This window comes from Betta splendens, chromosome 4, assembly GCF_900634795.4.
Source record: "Betta splendens chromosome 4, fBetSpl5.4, whole genome shotgun sequence".
Taxonomy (NCBI): domain Eukaryota; kingdom Metazoa; phylum Chordata; class Actinopteri; order Anabantiformes; family Osphronemidae; genus Betta; species Betta splendens.
This window is the reverse complement of record NC_040884.2, coordinates 7,651,538-7,673,456: the sequence shown is the minus strand read 5'-3', so window position 1 is coordinate 7,673,456 and position 21,919 is coordinate 7,651,538. Positions and strand designations below refer to the sequence as shown.

General features: G+C 42.4%; 1 protein-coding gene across 10 annotated transcripts in view; it reads right to left on the bottom strand.

Moving 5' to 3' along the window:
* The window catches only part of LOC114853427 (unconventional myosin-IXb), a 40,411-nt gene that overhangs the window by 16,319 nt on the left and 2,173 nt on the right, over positions 1-21,919 (bottom strand). For all 10 annotated transcript variants that reach the window (XM_055508064.1, XM_029146784.3, XM_029146778.3 and 7 more), the window contains exons 2-7: positions 10,562-10,782; positions 10,242-10,461; positions 9,469-9,978; positions 2,961-3,055; positions 1,462-1,524; positions 50-149 (exon numbers count right to left, since the gene is read on the bottom strand). In XM_055508064.1, coding sequence (XP_055364039.1) covers positions 50-149; positions 1,462-1,524; positions 2,961-3,055; positions 9,469-9,978; positions 10,242-10,461; positions 10,562-10,719 — 1,146 coding nt within the window. In that variant the 5' untranslated portion in view covers positions 10,720-10,782. The remainder of the gene's footprint in view (positions 1-49; positions 150-1,461; positions 1,525-2,960; positions 3,056-9,468; positions 9,979-10,241; positions 10,462-10,561; positions 10,783-21,919) is intronic.

Here is a 21,919-nt window from a genome sequence, read left to right as displayed (position 1 = left end):
CGCCACTGAGTGGAAACAGGAGAAACGTGACAGCTGAACAATACTTTACCTGCTTGAGGTAGAGGTAGTCTTCAGGTGGGAGCAGCTTGAACTCTTTCCTGTCCTCCTCTGAAGCTCCCAGCAACAGGTAGTAAAACACATGGTAGTTCCTGGACAAATAGCGCGAGTGTCACACAAACTGTACTTAACGTGGTTGCGATCTAGATGATAACTTTATTCATTTTTAGAGCCAGTGTTTGCTTGTGTAATTGTCTGGGGAGTAGATATCAATGGATATGGGCTTCCAGCCTATGATGGACAACTGTCAACACACTTTAAAAAGCTAATAAAATCAGACACTTCCTGCTCATGCTATCAGTCAACAGCTTGTTTTAATAGCACATGTGAGTAATGAATTTCCACACCTATCACAGAAACAATGATATCATACTCTGACCACACTAGCACTAGACAAGACAGACACTGACAACAGCAACTGCAGGCTGCGTTACTAACAACACGCTGGTTGGGCTGGTTACAGAGGTTTAAAGGTGAGCAGGAAGGGGCCAGATTTTCCAAAACTATGTGGAAATATCTGACAAAGCGCTACTGAAAAGGTGAGGTTCCTCCCACTCAAAAGCCTCAGGATGTTTTCATATTCGACAGTGAGCACGTCACTGTGGGTTTACACACCAACGGCGCACTAGAGCAATATTGCTACTTTGTAATTTTGTTTATATTATCATAGCAGCTTCTGGATAAACTGGAGAAAGAATGTGATCTAATCTTCAAAATACATATTTAAATGTTTATACATATTTTTTAACCAATTAAACAATTATATGAATAATAATCTTTTGTGTCTGTGAACACACCCACTAAACACACAATAGGAAACATTTGTAAACAGCTGCATTACTTTTAGTTCTTTAGTACTTTTAGTAGCTTGTACATATAAAGCGACAAACTATTAAAACCCGTCTATTTTGGGATACACTGATGTAATAGTTGTTCTCCAACTATACCAGTCTCTTCCTGTGACTCATTCATTAGTAATACCAATGATATCACACTGCAAGGAGCATTTGGCCTTTCGTAACTACACTGCAGTCCAACAGAAGGAATCCTTCACTGCTGCTTCATCTGCAGTTTAGTCACAAGTAGCAACAGACTGACAGTCTAGTCGCTAGTCAATGTCATTGTGAGTAATAATTGCGGTATTTAACAGGAGAAACAGAAGTCATGGAGGACTCATGAGGCCAAAGCATACATCGAAACAACCTATAAATTCTACATTAAAGCTGTTAGTCCACCACATTTGCAAGTCAGAAGAGTGTTATGGATGGGCGGCATCATGTGACCATGTGTCTGTGGCAGATGTGAAACTCAATGACGCCTTAGGAGAAATTCCCCTTTATTTTCAGAAGGCCCCTTTAAAGTCATTGGAGGTTAAAGGTCAAGACCCCACTCGTCCCTTCTCACCTCTCGTTCTTTTCTCGGGAGACAAGACGTGACTTCTCCAGGAGGTACTTCTCCACCACCGCACTAATGAAGACAGCGAGAAAGGCAATGAGGAAAAAGTAAAAATGATGAAAAGGGAAGAAGCCAGACATTGAGTATGAATCACTTAACACTAAAGGTCACTTTACTCAGCCCAAGTATGTGTTTATGATCAGATTATTTGGTAGCACAATCAAGAGGCAAATCACACTCTACATAGCAACGCACGCGCACACACGCAGAAAGAACTTCTTGTCTTACTCTCCAATTCAAACATTACAAGCGAGACTGGAAAGCTACAACAGAGGGTGCAGAAAGTAGAGCTGTGCTTCCACGCCATTCCTCTCAGTCACGAGATACGCCATTTTAAAGCCGTGATATTTGCCTGCTACACCAAGCCAAGGTCATAAAGTTGTCTAAATCAGGTTTTATAAGAAAGTTGTTTTTTCTACAGCCATGCAAAAACAATACTGACGCCAGTCCTCGTGACAAACTAAGAATAGAGCTATGCTGTGAGAAACATAGCAGCGTTCATCTACTGAAACTTTTGTTGTCCAGTTTTAAACCCAACCTGGTGGTAGTAGCTGGTGCAGTTATACAGTGTGTAAGGTCGACCTATACTGGTGACAGACCGTATTGTATAATGTACAAGTTTAATTGAGGCAGGGAGCATAAAACCATCTGTCAGTTAGAGAGTCCACTCCAAAGGCAGAGAAGAGCTCAACGGCAGCCTTCCCTTCGTTAATCTCTTCCATTGATTGGCTGAATGGCTGCCACTGGAAACACAGATATAGACAAGGAGCCTTTGTAAAGCCAGCAGAGCGTAGCTGTGATATTCCTCGGTATACTTTAGTGATGTGAAGTTGAAGGTCACACTAGGCGATGTTTCAGTTTCTTGTTTTCAGCATCTGCGTCTCTTCCAGGGGGTTCACTGTGCAGCACACAGAGGCCTCAGTCCACTAAAATCAACTCTCCTGATTGAATTACAAATTTAATTAGAGCACGGTGAGACCTGGTGCCATTAGGAGATAATCAGGTTGACCAAGATGACAAACTGTGGAGCCAAGCAGCTGTCACCGCATTCATTTGCATGTTTCAAATCCAATTTAGCTTTACCATGACACATATACAGCTGAGAGAGTAATGTCTCATGGTGTCAGGCTTGTCTTTTAAAAGGCACTGTACTAAACAGCTGTTTCACACAGCTGGTGAGGAAATAAGGAAGTGACACAGCTGACAAAATTTTGATGCTCCTAACCAGTGTCTGCTGAGAAAAAAGGAAGGACGCGCTAGTGGCTGAAACCTTCGGTCCCCATAAACACTGTACAAAGGAGGAACCACATGACGAGCCATTAAAACAGCAAAGGGAAGATATTAGCAATAATAAGCAATAAGTAACAGGAAAAAAAGAAATTAACTGCATGTTATGGCTTTTCTTAGTGTGTGGTCATTAACAAAAATACAGTTGTTTATCTACTCACCCTCTGACCACTCCACCCTCCAGATAATTAACCTGGATGAATTTACCAAATCGGCTGGAGTTGTTGTTGTGGGCCGTCTTGGCGTTCCCAAAGGCCTGGAAAAAAAGGAGAGAGAGAGACAGGATACAATTAGAAAGATCAAGTCAGAAATATACAGTGGAGGCACAACTTTTCAGTTTAGTGTAAGATCACCCCAGTTATTTGTCCTCATGGTAATATATTAATACTTGCATTTCTTCGCAAGTAAGCTACAGACAAAACAAAGAGAGGGCAAAACGAAAGTAGCATACACTTGTTTGCACATTGCATAGACTTTGGTGGTTGATGTTTTGAAACCCAACCATAGTGAGTATCACTTCTTATATAGAGATGTTGTCTGGTGCAAAAACAAACCCGATTAGTGCACATTCGAATCAGTAAACAGCTCTGCAGCAACAACATCCGGGGGTTTAAATTTGAGTTTTAAGCAGCTGAGATCGCTGAATATTTTGTTTGTGTCTTTACATTTGCTGGAGGTCTGCTAAAGGGCTAAGCATCTGAAAATCGTTGTCTCCTCCAGCCCTAGTCCCAAACGCTTTCCATCCACTGCTTTCTTTTCTTTCTTCTTTGAAGAGCTTTTCTCTCTCCCTTTGTACACTTGTGTGTCTGAGTAAAGGGGGAGGGGGCACAGGTCAGCGATGATAAATGAGACTAGGGAAGCTGTTCTCTCTAAGGGTGTCAGAGTAGCAACAGAACCACAGGGGAACCAAGGTTTCTATCCAGCCCCCAGGCTAATACCAACCTACCCGGAGGCACAGAACGCAGCCATTAGGCTTGTTGAGGGGAGGGGGGTGGAGGGCTCCTGTTTATTGAAGTGATATGGTAACAAAAAACAGCATTTTTCCCCTTCATGATGCACATGCTCACATGGTTACGCACATACATACGTCCACTGCAGGGGAAGTTGGCTCACCGCATGTGTGCAAAGGAGTCACATTGTGTCCCCCAAAGCAGCGGCAGGGCACATTTGATACAGTGGTATTAGGGTTGATTAGAATTAGGGGACATGCACAGACCCTGAGATTCCTTAGAAAAAACGCTGACCTATTTTCATTTCCTCTGCTTCAGCACACCTGTCTTGTATTAGCTATTTAGTACGCATGCCTAAAAATGAGCTTTTTTCCCATATTCTGTAACAAAACATTTCACCCAATATAGGTTTAATAAACAAGTAAAAAAAATGTACTTTTAAGACTTCGGGGAAGTGTGAAGCAAGAGTTACTGCGTGTTGATGGATGATGAAACCGAAGTTCACTTGTCTCCTATACGTGGCCACAATCACACATCTTCGGTTCAACCCGGGCTTGTTCAGACAAGCCTCCTTCTCACTGGCTTATGTGTGTGTATTTGATGTGTTCAATTAGATAAATTCAGGAAGAAGTTCATAAAGTACATACAAGAAAAACAATGTAGTGTAACACAAAAGTCCTGCAGTAAACACAGCAGTTGACCGTCAATCATTCCTGGCTCCCTCGGGTCATGTGCTGAAAAGTCCTCTGAACCCCAGGTTGGACCTCGTGTGTGTGAATGAGATGCTGTGTACTGCATTAAACTCAAACAGTTTCTGATTTGTCTCAGTGATCAGTATGAAACATGGAAAAAATAGCAAACATTCCTGCCAGTTTACCATACTATCATACAACAGAACCACAAACTTGGCCAAACTCTTGTCAAGATCTTCACACACTTCAATCAACACATTTTAAAAAACAGGTTCAGCAAAAACTGAGCCTCACCACATGCACTGAGCTAGGACTTCCTGTAAGATTGCAATGTAATTACCCCAAGTTTTTTTCTGGTTTGAGGGTATGTTGCGTTTTGGTGCTCAGTACTCAATGGTTCCCAGTGTGCCCAGTAGCGCTCTCTGCAAACCTTAGTGAAGAGCACAGCACCCAGGGAAATCGCTGCAAATCCGAAGCGTATGCAGCATGGAGGGAATGCTAAACGTGTCACAGCATTATTCGTATTTAAACATGCCCAGTGCAGAAGAAGTAATTGCTTGGACGGCACATCAGGTATGAGGAAGAGGCTGATCTTGCCAAACCATGTCCGTGTAGAGGCGTGGCCTAAATTGCTTTCTTACAAAATAAGGATTGTAGTCAAAATGTGTAAAGAAAAACAAAACAAAACAAAAAATGGTGCCGATACTGCCAGCAAAACAAAAAATAACCAGTGTGTGGCTTTATTACTGAGGCATTGCTGCATCATTTAAATCTGCTGCTCAAAAGGAGCTTCAGTTAAATGTTTCCACAAGCGCTGCCAAGGCCCTGACACCAACACCTCACTACAGCATGGAGACACTCACAATGGGCTCTCAACAGTCCAACCGCCACAAAGGCAGTTCCCACATTCAGAGGACAACGACAGGCACTCATTCAAACACACATCTAGGTGGATATGCCCACTCAGTGGCAGACGCCCCCACCCACAGCTGTATAAACCGTGTTCTCCTCTTTAATTATATCTTCTTCAATCACCTGATAATCTGGAAGAACAAGTAGCAGATAATGAACCATATAATTACTGATACAAAAGTGGCTGTGTTACGGAAAACACCAATAGTACTTGAACACAGAATGATTATTGTGAATTGCAAAAATGCTTCGGTGAGATCACATGATGTTGACCGTGACAGCAGGCGATCCCGTCTCTACACAGTTCCTTCTCTATGCTCGGCCTGGTTTCGTAGCACAACTATATTCCAGCAGCTACACTCAAATAACTTTAATCTAAGGCAACTGACCCACTTATACTACTGATTCAACTCAGTAACAATGACGCTACTATCTGATTTCAGTTTCCTAACAAGCTGAACAATAATATATATCATCGAAGCATCTTTAAATGACAATTTGCTGTATGCGCCTTTTAAAAGTGTAATATTATGATACTACATGTCCAGGTAATGAAAAGCAGACGTGCACCAAGTTCAACGCTTAAATGTTGGTATTACGTTTTTAAGCCCCAGTTTTGCTCTTCTTGTGGTGTGCTGTTTTACCAGTTTAGAGCAATTTCAAGCAGCTCCACCCATGTCTAGATGGGCACCACATCAGACCACATCACCCAGCCTGTAGTGTGGTCACACTACCATGAATAGAGTCCGGCAGCGTCTTGCTACATGTAACACGGGCTACTCAATGCGATCCTGACTGTAAAGATTATTGTAAGGTCTTTTCGTATACTATGTGTGTGTGTGCAGGAGAAGAACCAGGCATGCATGACACACCCCGGCCAAATACAGCTGAGGAATAAAAAAGGTGCAACCCACCCAAAGGAGATACACAATGGAACAGACAGACAGAATGGGCAGTTACTCCTCTGCACTTCCTGAACAACAATACAATACTTGGGTCTCTCCACACCCCTCAGGGCTCCGAGTGAACAGCACAGAGAACTACTGCAGCTACTTTCCGTCTTGTAGCTGCTTCCTGTTAATGAGGGTTCCGGATGATAGGAGCTTCCTGTCTAGAGCTGCGAGACTGAGCCACATGAAGGAGATTGGAGAGTTTGAAGGTTTTAAAAGGGCAGAATGACTGGACTACTGAGTCACAGACTGCTCATATGAATATATGCTCATATGAGTCATGGATCATCATCTTCCTTCTTAAATCTTAACAAATTTTATTAATTTAGGTCATATTTAGTTTGTTACTCAACTTCAAATGTTAAACAAATGTTTAAAATACAATAGGGGAAAAGGATCTGTATTTATGAATATTTATGATCAAAACTTCAGTTTAACTCTCTGCAGTAGGAGGGCACTGCTGATCTGAAAAATACACAGGCAAAGTCTAACACAGGAAAAGAGAGACACCCAAAAAACACGTAACGTAAGAGGATTAACCAGTTTGACCAGTTTACACGAGAAACACTAATTTTATGGGAGTGGTTCTGCAGGTAAAAGCCCAGTGTTAAAGACAATGTCTCCCTTGGCAATAATTGAAAATAACTGATAGAGTAGAACATGGATTAAAACTGTACAATGCACTAAAGTAGGACAGATGCTTTAGCAAATGGTTTGAGGTCAGGACTGATCAACCTGCCAGCACCACAGCACAGCGTTAGACTGAAGCATAAACGATGACCTCATCTCCTCAAAATGCAGCCTATGGCCTTACGCCTATAAACACAGAAGGAACACGCTCTTTGAATTCAACACCACTGTAGCCTGATCACCTTCCACAATGAACAAGCAAGCGCAGTCTCTTTGTCGAAGTAATTAGGTCTGGTGAACGTGTAAAAATAAAACTCGGTACTCCGCATATAAGCACATGAATGGAAACAGACAGGAAAGAAGTACAAGGGGACGCTGGATGATTGACAGATTGATCCCATGTGGAGGCCACTCCGCTTCCTGTGCTGACCCGGCCAGTGAAGACTGAGCCCGTCTGCCTGTCTGCCCCTGCAACCACAGCTCTGGACTGGGCTGCCACACACAAACAGCAGGCTGAGCGTGACAGAACAGCTATGTGTCTGCCAAAGGGACTCAGGCCTCTGCTGATGAAGGGAAAATTTTCTCCATCACGCCCCCTCCCCCCTTTCCCTCAATCAATTGTCCAGAACCAAAACCTCTGACAGAGTGACACAACAAAGTGACCGGAGCTGCATCTGAAAGCAGCAGCAAAACTGCACTTCTGGGTTTGAAATGAATTCACCATGTTAATGTTGTCCACAGTGTATAGCTTTCATGCTCCAGTTGATATTTTCAACACTAAATACCATAAAACATGATTTATTATGTTCCAGTGCATTGTTTCAATTAATTTCTCTCTGTTCTCTTTTCAGTGCTGTTTCGTACTTGAACAAATAACATTCCACATACAGCTTTTCCGGCTAAAGGTTATTTTTAGTTACATTACTGTGAAATAAATCAGAAAAATGTGTAGAGGAGATTAACTTCCAGATCAGAACTGAGAGTTATTAGTTCCCCACTCCACAGAAGGTCAGTGCACTAAAACCAAGTTACTAAGAATCACCACTACCACTACTTTTATATATATCTACAGTATACAGGCAGCTGGGTAGATATGGGACTTCCCGTTTTGACCTCTTTTTCATTTAGTCTTAAATAGAGAGTTTAAGTGATGCACTGTGGAGTGCAACATGAGGCAGCACTAGCCATGAGCTGTTGTTTAAAAGAGGGTGGGTGATGTGGATGCTGGAGACGACTCCACAATAATAACTCTGCCGAAGGTCTGACCAGAGATAAATTCTTCCATATGTGAAAGTGGAGGAGACCCCAGTTCTCATTACGGAGATGAAAGTTAAACAAGTCAAGTCAACTTTGTTCTCTGCCACGTAGCTCGGGGATTAAAACTGAGCAAAGAACAATGCCATGTATACTTACCTTTCATGATGCAAACATTTTTAAACAAACAGAAAGCTAGCAAATATTTGTATGTCACCAAACACAGAGCTGTCGTTTGCAATGGTCCCTGGTTATTTAACTGTCTGCAGCGTAAACTCCCAACTGCCCATCGAAGCCACAACCTCACAGACACTTTACACAGGACCTTTGTATAAATGCCTGTAAGCAGACGTAGTTATATGGTCCACGCAGTGTTCAGACTAACATCCATCTAATCTTACTCAAATATTCAACGGTAAGAAAATATAACAAGGCTGTCTGTAAATTCTTCAAAGGTTTGATCTTTTGATTTTGCTGCAGTCCTGATTTATTTCGTCCTCTCAGCAGCTACGGCAAACAAGTTGCTAGTCACATCTAATTTCTCAGAGGAAAAACCAGGAAGAGAATCACCTGATCATCATGCTAACAGATATGCCTGTTTTGAGTAAGGCTGTTAATCATTCTGAGAGCAGAACTGAGATGCACTGTTAATTACTCAGAAACCATGATCAGCATTAGCATTGTATATAAATAAATATAATCATTGGTTGGCACAAAAGTAGATAGATAAAGTCAAAAAAGAACAAGCAAACAACAATTGTCAACAGCACTTTAAAAGGAATGAGGTGACATGAACAACTTATTGGAGCAACTTCCTATCCTCTTTTTCATTTCTTCTTTCTGGTTGAACCATAATCTTCATGTTAAAGCGTTCTAAAGTGTGCACACAGTCAGCTCAGCTCCACCCACACAGAAGAGCAGTAAAGTCACAGCCTGAAAATACATTTTTACTCAGCACTACATGGGAACTGATACTTCTGAACCATACCATTGATTATTACAGCTCCACGAATAAATAATGTCCCATAAATAGTCTTAAACGATAACTAGCACATCTAACTGCATTTTGCATCCTGTTTGTGTTTGCATGCTATGGCAACATGATAATTATGACTTAATTACAACAGCGCTGTGTTTGATATTTGAATAAAGCTGGTACAGAAAGCAAACAATTACCGTAGCACAATGCTTGTCATGTTAAATCATTCCTAGGTTACAAGTGTTTTGTGCCAAATGACATTGAAAGGTGAAATTATAATGACAAATATTTTAGAATCCTACCTCCAAGACCGGTCCAGCCCCCAGTATGGTCCGCTCCACCCCGCTGGCATAGCCTTTCTGGCTGAGTGCAGTTAAACAGTGAATCAGAAAGTTGGTACTTTGAGTCTTTCCTGAGCCACTTTCCCCAGAAATGACGATGCACTGGTTGACTCTTTTCCTGAGCATGGCATAGTAGGCCACGTCTGCGATAGCAAAGATATGAGGCTCCAGTTTGCCCAGCTGGTGCTTCTCATACATCTTGACATACTTAGGGTTGTAGATGGGCAGGAACTTAAAGGGGTTGATGGCAATGAGAATGCTGCCTGCATAGGTGTAGATCTTTTTCTTGTAAAAGCGTGTGCGCAGGTTGTTTAATATGCTGTCCTCATTGAGGAGAGGGAGGTTGCAGAGGTCTGCAAAGTCATCCTGTGGAGGAGGAAGGAAGCCTCTGGCGGCTAGTCGCTGTGCTTCCTGCTCCTTAGACACAGGTGGAAGATGGACGTAATGGATTGAGCCGTCACGGTTCCTTTCCTGAATAAAAGAAAGGGACAAAAGTATTACTAAGACACAGGGTCTTTCTGATTTATTGTAAATATTGGGAAGTAGTTTGAAACTTAATAGTTTGAAAAAAATGTCATTGCATGCAACATCATTGCATGAGGTCTGTTCACTTGCCAGCTGTTGTATTAAGTTAGTGTGTTACTTATTACCTAGGTTGACAACTTGTTTTATTTCTTGCTGAGAACAGCAAAAGAGCGGCTTCAGACGTAAGTGTGACTGCTATGTGTTGTTACCTGCAGTAAGAAGTAGAAGCCAAGGCTCTGAGGGTGTTTTTCCTGGGCTTTCCGTGGCCACAGCAGAAACCTCTGTACAGGGAGGTCACCGGCCTCCAGTACCCACTCTTCCCCTCCACATTCCTTCACCTCTGCCAGCACATAGTGACGGCCGGGGTCCAGCCCCAGCACTGAAGCAACATCTGAGATCACAGAGGCTACAGTTGCTTCCTTCTGCACTCTGGTGATTAGATAGAGGTGATAAATCATGTTAGTCAATTCAGAGTTGCATAAGAAACAATCTGCTCCTTTTGCAGCTGCATGAAAGGGGGCCCACCCACCTAAGGTTGCAGCAGGTAGATGTCTGGGCAGCCAGCCGCGGGTAAATCTGGAGCATGTATGAGCGGCCATCATGGTCACTGGAGTTAGCTGGCCCACCGCACCCTCCTCCTCCACCGCTGTTCGTTGCTGTGGTGGCAGGGCCATCTCTGATACTCATCGTGAGTCAGGGGTGGTGGCCTCAGCATGCCGCACCCACTGCTTCTCACTCACCAAGAAGCACCTGAAAGCGATAGGTTGATTGATCAGTGACAGCTATGTTGACGTTTATGAACCCAGACTACATACTGACACTGGACCATAAAACACAAACAGAGAAAGCAGCTTACAGTTAAAACATCTTAAATGAGAGAACGTCATGCCAACAATTACCTATCCAATTCTAACCGTCAGCACTTGTGTATTGTCAGTAAACATACAGCAGGAGAGTAGTCACGGTAAATCGTTTACAAAATTAAGAATTACAGCTCCCTAGAAGCCTAAACAACATGTTACTGCAGGTCTGAGCAATTATTTAAAAATGCAAACCATTGTTTTTAAACAAAGCCTCAGACCTCATGACAGGCCCATCCTCTGTTTGTGACCCAATGAACTTTTAAACACATACTGTAATAATACTCCCCAAGAGAGCGGTGTCTCCTATCAGCCAAGTAAACAGGCTTGGTCATGTTAAAGGGAAGACTGTCAGGACACTGGTTTTATGAATAAAACCATTTTGTCAGAACACAATCGGGTCATGGTGGTAGATGTAAAAAAATATTTCATCTAAATGTTAAAAAATGAAGTAGGACATCTTTCAATTGTGTTTAACTAAAGTTAAATGTAGAGAACACAGCCAGTTGCTAGTTTGTGGTTTTCCTAGCAGCTAAAAATACACTACAGTCATCAGACTAGGTCAAATGAAATTAAGCGGTCTCTCCATTTCAACGAATTACAGAGATCTATTTCTACTGCTTTTAAAACATGCGTTTTCAGTAGAGCATCAATGTGGAGACGTCTTCTTAATAACCCTGCAAACTATTCCTATCACATCACATCTAACCAGCACCGTCACTGAAACTTCACCATAGGCTGCAGATGCTGCAAAGAACTTGAACCCTTCCGCTCGACAATAGCAACCAAGAAACATAAACAGAGTACACTTAAGTTAACCCACAAAGAAGTGTAATGACGGCACATGCTTCACACTTACAGATAAAACAGCTAGTGGTGATGTAAAAGAGTTTCGCAACCCATCTACACTGCCCCGTCTGGCAGAGGCCCAATACAAAAGGCTCACAGTCTTGAGCAGACAATTAATTAAGGACAAAGCATTGGTTTGTTCAGTGTTTCCTCCGGATATAACAAACTTCCTCACTAATGTTAAGCCGTCTTCAAGATGTGTCACATCCTTTAATAAAGTAAACTAGAATAAATTGAAATATAAATCTGAACTTTCATACAACCACAACACATTCACATACTGTACCTGATTCAGGCTTTGTTTATCAACTTTCTGTATGTCAATGTCACTGTGATGTATGAAGCTTTAAACCAGCAAAAGGACAAAACTGAGTAATAATCGGTAATTTCTCCAGTTTACACAGGACAAGCCGATATCAGTCACGTTTCCACATAGCAATACTACACAAGACTTAATGTTAGTATGAAACCATCTAGGGTTAACACTCCTATGTCATTAATACTGAGATCACTACAATCATGTGTCTGTACAAGTTCACTTCACCCCACACCCAATTACACAGTGTTGATTGCAGTGGTTACTTTACCAGCTTGACATGACGAAGGCTTTACACAAGCACCGTTAAATAAAAGCTTGGCCAATACTATGGTAATATACAGTCAACGCTTTGAAGTAGCTCTGAGGTATTCAAGGACTGATTCAACACTCTGCTGGAGCACAGCCACTGGAATATGACTCAGGTCAACGCTGCCTATAACAAAATGAATGCAGAGTAGTGATCCATGGTGGAGGATCATCTGCACAGACAGCAGCTTGGTGAAGTTTGGTCTAATGACGGATCATGTAGCGTGGTTTTGCACAAGTAATGCATGCTGTGTAAACTGTAAGCCCCCCCCTTTGGGGAAGCATGAAGGTTTAAATCACTGCATGGCAGGCAGACTACACTGCTTTGGTAACCTGAACCAGGGTCAAGTCCTGTAAGCACAGCAGACTACACTTTATCACATCTATCATTCAAGCAGAGACAGTTTATTTTTCCAGCATGAAAAATAAGAAATGTTACAGTCCAAGACCTGCCTATTCTAAGAATGCCCCAGACTACTCAGACTGCTGAGTGCCTTAGAAAAACTAGTTCTCTATAACAAGTTCTGGTTTCACTAAAACCTTCCGTTTACTGTTAGAACCAAATGGGGTCATATCCTCTGCAGCACAATAATAAGTGGGCATTTTACATTCATTATTTATATGACCCATTTGTCTTAATAAGAAAATATTAGTGTGTAATGGGGCGCAAATTTAGACATTACTTGCCCCACTGCTTAACCATGGGAACCTTTGTTGACTACAGAATAGTGATACTTGATCACACCCAGCATTTCCTGTCTTCAGAGAGAGTTAACCTCACCAGTTTACTGACAGAAGATACCAAACCACAGTGAGCTCATAGTAAAGGTTTGAATGCATTTACCCAGTTTGTCAGGTAAGGTTAAGAAAGGCTTTTTCTCCAACAAACAGACCAATTTATTTAGCTTATCTAGTAGATTTTATTGCATTTTATGTTCCTTACCTCCTGAGGCTAATGCTTGAAGGTTTCTGTGTAGTAATAAACAGAAATAATACAATCATGTTGTACACTTTTGCAATGAAAGTTTAAAAGCCCAATCTGAAATAATGTAGGTCACAGTAGAGATTTAGGGGAAAAAACAGAGCAACTTGAAACTTGTGAGCTTGTGCCTTTGCCAGTCTAGCTGACCACAGTCCCAAAAACATGCAGGCCTGTAAAACGCCAAGGCATGCAAAACTGCAGAGACCACAAAAGACGGCATCATCATTATCCTTCATCATGACTCCGTCTGGTTTAAATCTAGCCCTTTTAACTCCTGAGCTGCATGTTCTAATAGTTTAACAAGAGCAAATTAAAAGTCTGCATCAGTATGTTATGTGTAAAGAACATGGATGATTTTGAATGCGTTTTATTTTCCTTCCTAATTTTATTCTGCACAACCACACAAACACAGAAAAGAGAGAGGTCCCAGGAGCCAAGCGACAAAGACAGAGACTTTGAGATAATACAGCTTCCGCTGGTGAAGAAGATTCTCTGTCAGGATACCCAGCATTCCACAGATAAGACGTGGGGTTGTCTGCTTTGCATAGGCTTAGCCTGGCACTGAAGCCGCTTACTGGGGGCTGATGGGAAGACACCGGGGCACAGAACTATAGCTAAGGGTAGAGAGAGGCTCTTTAGCCGCTTACTGTAGGCAGCGGGAGGCATTTACAACTAACAGGCTAACAAGCTGTACCACTCATCCCAGTTAACTTTATCCCACATAAGTCCTCTTCATCCAGTCAAGTCAAATAGGCTCAGAGTAAATTAATTGTTCAGCACATTCTTGTCTGTGTACAGGAAGCTATATTTAAAATACAAGGACTATACTGTAGTTGTTTCCCTTTAGTTTCAGAGTGAGTTTCAGATTCGACCACATATGTTCCTGAAGAATGTTCAATCCTATGTTGAAGTGGACCTAAGGGCAATGAAACTGCCAAACACTTCCTAAACAGAATCAGAAACATGAGTAGCAAACAGTTTTGCAGTGTTAATTAGTGGGGAGAGGACAAGAAATATTTTGCCTTTATATAGCATGTTGTTATAGAGTTTATCATCCCATTCATCTTAGACATGTATAAAAGCCTTCAGTGTTATGATCCGTGCTCCAAACGCCACATTCTCCTCCTAATGGATCTTCCAAGAGCGGCACACACTCACGTAAATGGCGTAAACAAAGCAGACAGTCAGTGCTGAGACACCACCAGCTGACTAGTATGATGTGGCAGGAAGTGACTGACCCAGTGACACACACTGGTTGAGCTGGAATATTCTCCCTAATGCTAACTCTGGGCTCGCCCTGGCTATTTGTCTGCAACACACACACGAAGAAGAGACGCAGTCATTGGTATGTGTGCATGAAAGATATGGTGCCTCCCATTGGTCTGACACATTTCATTAGTCTGGAGGGTCTTATCATAACCATAACAGAGAAAGAAAATTTAGTGATTTTTACAAATCCAGAGGAGAAAAGGATTCCCCTAGTTTGTGTTTTCACCAACCAAAACATATATACAGCATCTTTAGACAGGGACTTGTATGTCTTTCTGTTTGGCATGATAATTAGTGGCTCCATATACAAACCAATGGGAAAAATGTAATTGTCATAGAGGTATCAGTAGGGGCTTCATAAACTGAACAGCAGTGTTTCCATAATGTTGACAAGGACACTTTGTAAAGGAGATATTTTAACAGCAGCAGCGGTTTTTACTGGAGGAACAGGAATCTCTTCTTTGTTACAGTAGACCCAGCCCTGCACTGGCAAAGCTAATCCTAAACACTAATATCCCCTGTCAAGAATGTGAAGACAACATTTATGGACCTTTAAATCCCACTTTCGACTTTTTCTTTCTACTATGTTTTAGCAGGTATTAATAGTTTTGGACACCCTGACTGAGACTTGTGAGGATGAGAAGATTAACAATCACTCTTCTTTAAACCGGATTTCAGTCATTTCAAAATCTGCATCCACCTACACACACTCCACGGTACATCTGTAGACCAAGCTCTTTTCTTGTCCCCAGGGAAAGTGGAGCTGGGGTCGCTGAAGTATCCATCACCACCACAACTCCCTCTGCGTGACCTAATGGGGATGAGAGGGACTGGCTCATTTCCAAAGCAAGCTCCATTGTTCTCTGGGCGCAAAGAGAAGGAGCAGAGGGGAAGCAAGGACTCACTGTGTGTATGTCCATTTGTGTGCACTTTTGTACTGTGGCTTAAGTGTGTGTACCCTTAGGAATTCATAAATGTATTCAGAACTTGTGTAAAATGGGAAGAGAATGTTCTTGTTTCTTCTGGTGGTAAATCAGCCTTAGGGTTGAGGCTGGGTAAGAAGTGCAGATGCATCTAAAATGGCTGTGAATGGATCAGAGCCCTCCCACCAGAGCCATGTGGCCTATTCAAAGATGCAGGCCTTTGTTTCAAAGGGACCAAAACCAAAATCTAGGATTAACTCTTCCAGCAGACACCAAACGAGCTCAATAAGACAAACACAGAAAGACAGAGACCTGTGGAGAGAGGGTGAAGGTAAAAGAAGAAAAGGGGGCAGTAAAAAGCTCCTTCCCCCCCCCCCCCCCAGCTTTAAGTCAGCTCGCAGGCTGGCCGGCCACAAACAATAAAACCAGAGCTACAGAGCATCTGCCGTCTCTGTCTGAAGAAGCGGATAAAGGAGAGGGAAGCCACGGGGATCCAGTCTTTGACTTGTTGATATTACCCCTATTCATTCAATGCAGACCCTCAAGCTCATGGTCAAAAATCTTGTTTTAGCCATAAAAAAGCAGGGAAAGACCATAGTTGATCACGGTGGAAAAAAGCATTTGAGAATTCCACAATGACAGTAACAACAAACCTTCTAGCAGCCAACTTGCTTTCTGTCACACTAGATTATAATAACGATGATGGGCAATGCTAATCAATTGGAACATGGTCATCTAAGTGCACCACATCGATCTGCCACTCCCAGTATCATGTGTCCAAGTTCCATATTGACTAAATCAAGTGTGCCGCTGTTCATTTGCCATCGCTCTGAGCTGGGAATGACCTAGAATCACACGCGGATTGTTCAAAGTCAAGTGAAAGTGGTAAACATCAAGAGCGCAGGCTGGCCACAGGCACGCTGCACAGAGTCACAGCGGTATCCCTGCCAGCATTAGTTGCAGCTTCAGTTTTATGAACTTCTACTTTATGTACATTTCACAGCAGGTCAGTAATCCAAGAGGCCCAGGTACAGGCTCACATTATGGCCCATTACTCTTCGCCTGCCTTCATTGAACTGCTAGGTTTTAACAGCTTCCTTAACGGTGCCTCTTTTCCTCCTGTCCCTGCACTGTCTTTCACAAAATTTCCCCCAAATGCTACCCTCCAATGCCTCATGCCTCGACCCCCCACTGGTCACCCCCTTCTGCTCCCCACCATCTAACATTTGGCACTGCTCCTCTAACTCAGTCCAGATGCCAAGCCACCGAAGAGTGAAGGAGAAGCTCAGTCTTGGGGGAACTCTGCTTACCATAAAGCTCATGGTCTGGTGTTTTTCATTTTACATATTATGCCTGTTTTTTATACATACTTGACCCAGTCACTACTATTGGAGGACCCAGTGAGCCGAGCGGGAAAGGCCTTCAAAACAAATTTGAAAAATCCCCAAAATATCAAGTACTTTCTCTTTCAACAAAAAGGTCAGTAAACCTGTAGCAGAGCACTAAAACACAGCACAGTATGAAGCTCATACAAATGCACATGCAAATTATATCCCAAACGTGAACCACTGACTTCCTCAGGCAAGTACCAAAGTTCTCTCATCCTGAGATTAATACCTAAAATATGCACCACATAGCAACCGAGATGGGAAAGACAAAGGTATGTTTTCAATTAGTTTGATAAGCTGAAACCTCAGATTCAAAGCACCAGTGTCCACATGCACCAGTGAGGCCAGTATATCTGATGTAATGGAACCCAGGAACCTCTGCTCAGGCTGATGGGCTGTTTTGGAATTCCGCTCTGGTTGGTGGTGAGAGGGGATGTGTCCAGACAGTTTTATGGGTCCATCATGTTGGACCAATAAACCGGTTAGTCCGAGTGCTGAACAAATGCATTATAGTAGGTTAAAATAAGCTTTAAGGCTTCTCCAAACCTATAAACAAGTTTAGTTTACAGAAAGAATTTAGAAACTGATTTAATTGGGTTGAACTAAAAAGCAGTGGCATGCTGTTATTATTTAGAAGCATTTCCAACCTAATCTAATAACAATAAGTTACTTGACTACGTTAGAAATCACCATAAGTAGAGAGGAGCAGATGTTCATGATATTGAGTCCCTAATCAACTTTATGAAAGGTGCCCCCATAGAGAGAATCATTCTAAATAAATGTAAAAATAGGCACAACTCAGGTGTGTCTGATAATAAACTAGGCTGATGTGGATGGTCTGCAGTTACGGAAACACTTCCTTCCTGTTCAGCCTGAAAAACTGCATGCGCCAACAACACAAACATACAGTACGGCGTCTGGAGATGTGGGGCAGCTGCAGGCAAAAATCCGGAAGAAGAGAAAAGGAAGTGAGGGAAGGAGGCCGACAGAAGGGATTATTGTACACGCTCGCTCATGTGGGCTACCGTGCTTTAAAAACACTTCCTAAACACATGACTCCATTGTAGCACCAGAATAGTCATTGCACTGCAAGTTCATACGTCCATACCCCTTATCATTATTTGCTGTCCTTGTTGCTTAGCAAAAGAGCTGTTGGGTGCAATGCTAAATCCTGGAATGCTGATCTCAAATCAAATTTCATGCATAAGCATAAGAACAGGGACTAAGAGAAACTGAGCCTCTGTTGTCTCTGACACATCATTTTGTGGGGAGATTTGATAAGAGTAAATTTTTGCAAAACATCTAGAAAAAAGCGCAGACCTCCGCTCGATTTTAAACTATGGCGATGGGGGGGTTGGGGGCTGTGCAACAAAGGCTATAACAGTGGGGTAAAGTATCTAACATCCAGTGGACAGCTGATAATGAAAGCATTACCTTCAGCGTGCTGATGAGGTCTGGCGGCGTGGCAGGCAATCACACATCAATATCTGGTTAATAAGCATCTCACAAGCTATACTTTTCCACCATTTAAACCTAGGATGACCTTTATTTTCTACAATTAACCATCTGCTCTATATAAAGACAGACACTGAGAAGTAACATAAGAATAATATATATATCATGTAAAATGAACAATATAAATAACTAATTTAAAAGGGAATAACTGCACTAAAGCTCTTTCCAAATGGCAACGCTTCTCCTCTTGGCACATCCTCCCACCTGAGCCAGACATCCTGAGTGATTTCTTGCAAATGAAATGTAACTTGCATATGGAGTCATTCATCAGTGACTTGAGTCAGGCTGCATGTTAAAAATAGAGCAAAAACAAACAGAGGAGAGGAGAATGTAGCCAATAGAGAGCACGCGGCCAAGGTCTACTGTTTCTTCTGCGTCTCTCCTTCTCCTCCCATGCCGTCTCTTTCTTTCCATCTCTTGCTCCATCTGTGCCTCCCCTGACTACACTGGTGTGTACGTCGAGTCTCCGCTTTAACCTCCCCTGCCACAGTCTGCAGCGCTTGAGGCGTGCTGCTGCTGAGATCACACCGGACAACCCTAATGCTGAACAAGTGCCAAAAGAGTTATCCAAGGCAAATCATTTACCATTCAACATATTATTAGTGGCTATGGCCGCAAACTGGAATACAAGCAGAAACCCTAAGTGTAGAAGTAACATCACATTCTGTTCTGTGATAACTTTACTGTCAGACTTCATGGAAATTTGACTCAAACTACTTTTAGATACACACCAAGAGTTAATGACAGATGCAACACGATAGGCTTCATGTGGCGCTGTGTAAAAGTTATATTCAATATTCCAAAAGCAAGCCGCTCCACAGATGTTATTGAAAGCGGCACGCAGGGCTGTTCTGCTCTGGCACATGTAGTGGGAATGGTTTGTCACCTACCACCTAGCTTTGCTACAGTTACTCCTTTTTTCCTTGCATCACCTTAAAAGGAATGAGGCAAAAACGAAGCCATTTACTGCAACGCATTATGTGCAGATTTATATACATCAACTCCATATACAAACCAATTGGAAAATAGCCCCAAAAACGGGCTAAGCTAAATCTGACGGGCTAAGCACCGCTCCACACTCTTAAAAGTCGTTCCTCCTCTGCACTTTCATGTCTACAGTAAGTGTGGGAGGTAAAAGGGCAGACTATTGTAATATGTAAAAAATAGGAAATCACAGTGTTCCTGGGCAGTTAAAAAACTTTCCAGTCTATTACAAAACATTACGGTCAATTACACATGGCAACTGTGGATCTGATGGTCAAAGATAAAGCAGTTGGTGCAAGGCAGAAGCGAATGGTTTTGGGTTTGGCTGGGTGAGTACAAGCCAGAGCATAAAATGTCCTGCTCACTAAATTCTCTTGTTTCATGAACTGTATGAAAACTTAATGGACATTTCTGTGATTGTGTGTTTCATTTACAGATACTCAAGTAATGTGTAATGTAATGAGCCAGTACCGCCCACATAGCCCCCACCACTGCAGGACCTGGGTTACTGCTGATGTCTCACTCCATATGTCTGAATGTGATGAAAGGCGGCTCAGGGTTACCAAACAAAAGGAGGAGTAACAATAAAAAAAATGTACTGCACATTTAAACCTAGCTACTGCATGAAATCTCCGAGCTCAAACTCTATGGCAGCAATTAAAAAAATCATTTCATGATGTTGACAGACCTGTTTTTACTTCACTGTGGAAACTTTGTGAGTTTGTACTGCGACTATAATTACAATTTAAATATGGAGATTTGGTATCATCATAATCATCTTGATTCCAGTCATCTGTTCTAACCTTTGCTTGGATGCTGGCTCAACAGCTGAGTACAAACTAGCACAACAAACACATGCACTCTAAGTAGGCCATCCCTATTCTGCCTATTCCTCACGTATGCCCTATCATTATAGCTGGGTCTATTTATAAAGCCCATAAATCCAGCCTGCCAAGTTACCAAGGAGTTTGTGGAATTGATGACTTTAAAACCTCACCACTCTCTCTCTCTTCGCCTCTCCTTGTCTACTCACACAGACTCAATAACTTTCCTTTGCCTGCTCCTGCCATCTGGTCAGGTCTAATACAGTTCATGGAAACCTATATTGCAGAGTTCAGTCAATATCCTTCTGTTACTACAAAAAGCTATGGTGCTGAACCTGATAAACCCTTGGGTAAATAGACAGACAAGCGTATTCTTGATTTTGCCCTTGCCAAGCCATAACAATGCCCCTTTCAATTAACCTAAGGCAGCAACTGATGTCCTAACATGCAGCAAAAACACAAGACTGTCCATATCAGACGTGTTTTTACTTGGGAAAATGTAAAAAAAATCTATCCAGCCAGCACAGCACCTACATCACCTCACCTACATAGCGGAGTCAAAGGGAGCCACTGTTCTGCCGCAGCACAATATAGCGCAGCCTTTTCTGTCCTTCTTCTGTTCAGAGACCCACATTAATCACATTATGATGAAAAAGAGAAACAAGCTGTTTGGTACTAAGACTCTCACGAACACGGTAGAAATGCAGTGCACAACCTCAACAGCCTTTCTCTGAACTAAATAAGCAGATAAAATAGGGCAAAGCATTCTGCCCTTAAAATGTTTTAATACACAAACCAGGAGAATGCCATCGGCCCTGCGCTCCGTCCACATTTTTCATGAGACACTGAGGCTGAAAGTCTTCAGCAAACCTTCAGTGTGGGTCACACTGGCATCCAACAGCATAGTGTACCTGTCAGGTTTTACTTATCAAGTGTCATCAAATTGTTAAAACACTGTTTGCAAACTAGTGTAAAACCCACAACACACTTTAAACTGAACATACAAAATTCGATGCACATGACACCCACAATGCAAAAACAGCCACCACAACTGTTGAATCATGAGCTCAAAACAGAAGCCAAGACACCTCCAACAAGGACACTTCACGTCAGCGCAGCAAGACCAACAAGTCTTCACTTATCACTTCAGCATTTGTGTAGGCTTCAAAACCTGTATTAGAGTGCAGTCATTTGCTGTCTGCACTTGTGTTGAGGCAGTGGGCAGGTTGCTTGATAAATGTCCTGTTAAGAAACAGCAACAGTTCCTCTCGTGGTTCAGGTTATTAATCCAAAACAGGAACAGGTTTAAATATATTATAAACACTGTTGAATTAAATTAGAAGCTTTATTAGCTTTACAAATAACAATGACAGCATTGTGGAAGTATAAAAGTCACAAAGCTTAACTGGGGTGAGACTGGCAGTGCTCTCTGTTATTTATTAACAGTCCTGGTTGGGGGAATGCCTTCAATATCTCATTGGAGGTACTTTGGAACAGCTGAGTGAGGCAATTATCTTTTCATCCCCAGCTCCATACAATTGCGTCTACCAGGATGTGCAGACCCATTACAGCTGGGGATGTGGGGTGTGATTGGTCTTTCTTCCCCTTCCCCCTTCATGTCCTCAACCACTGTCAGCTCTGCAGCAGAGGCTTGCAGTGTACCAACCC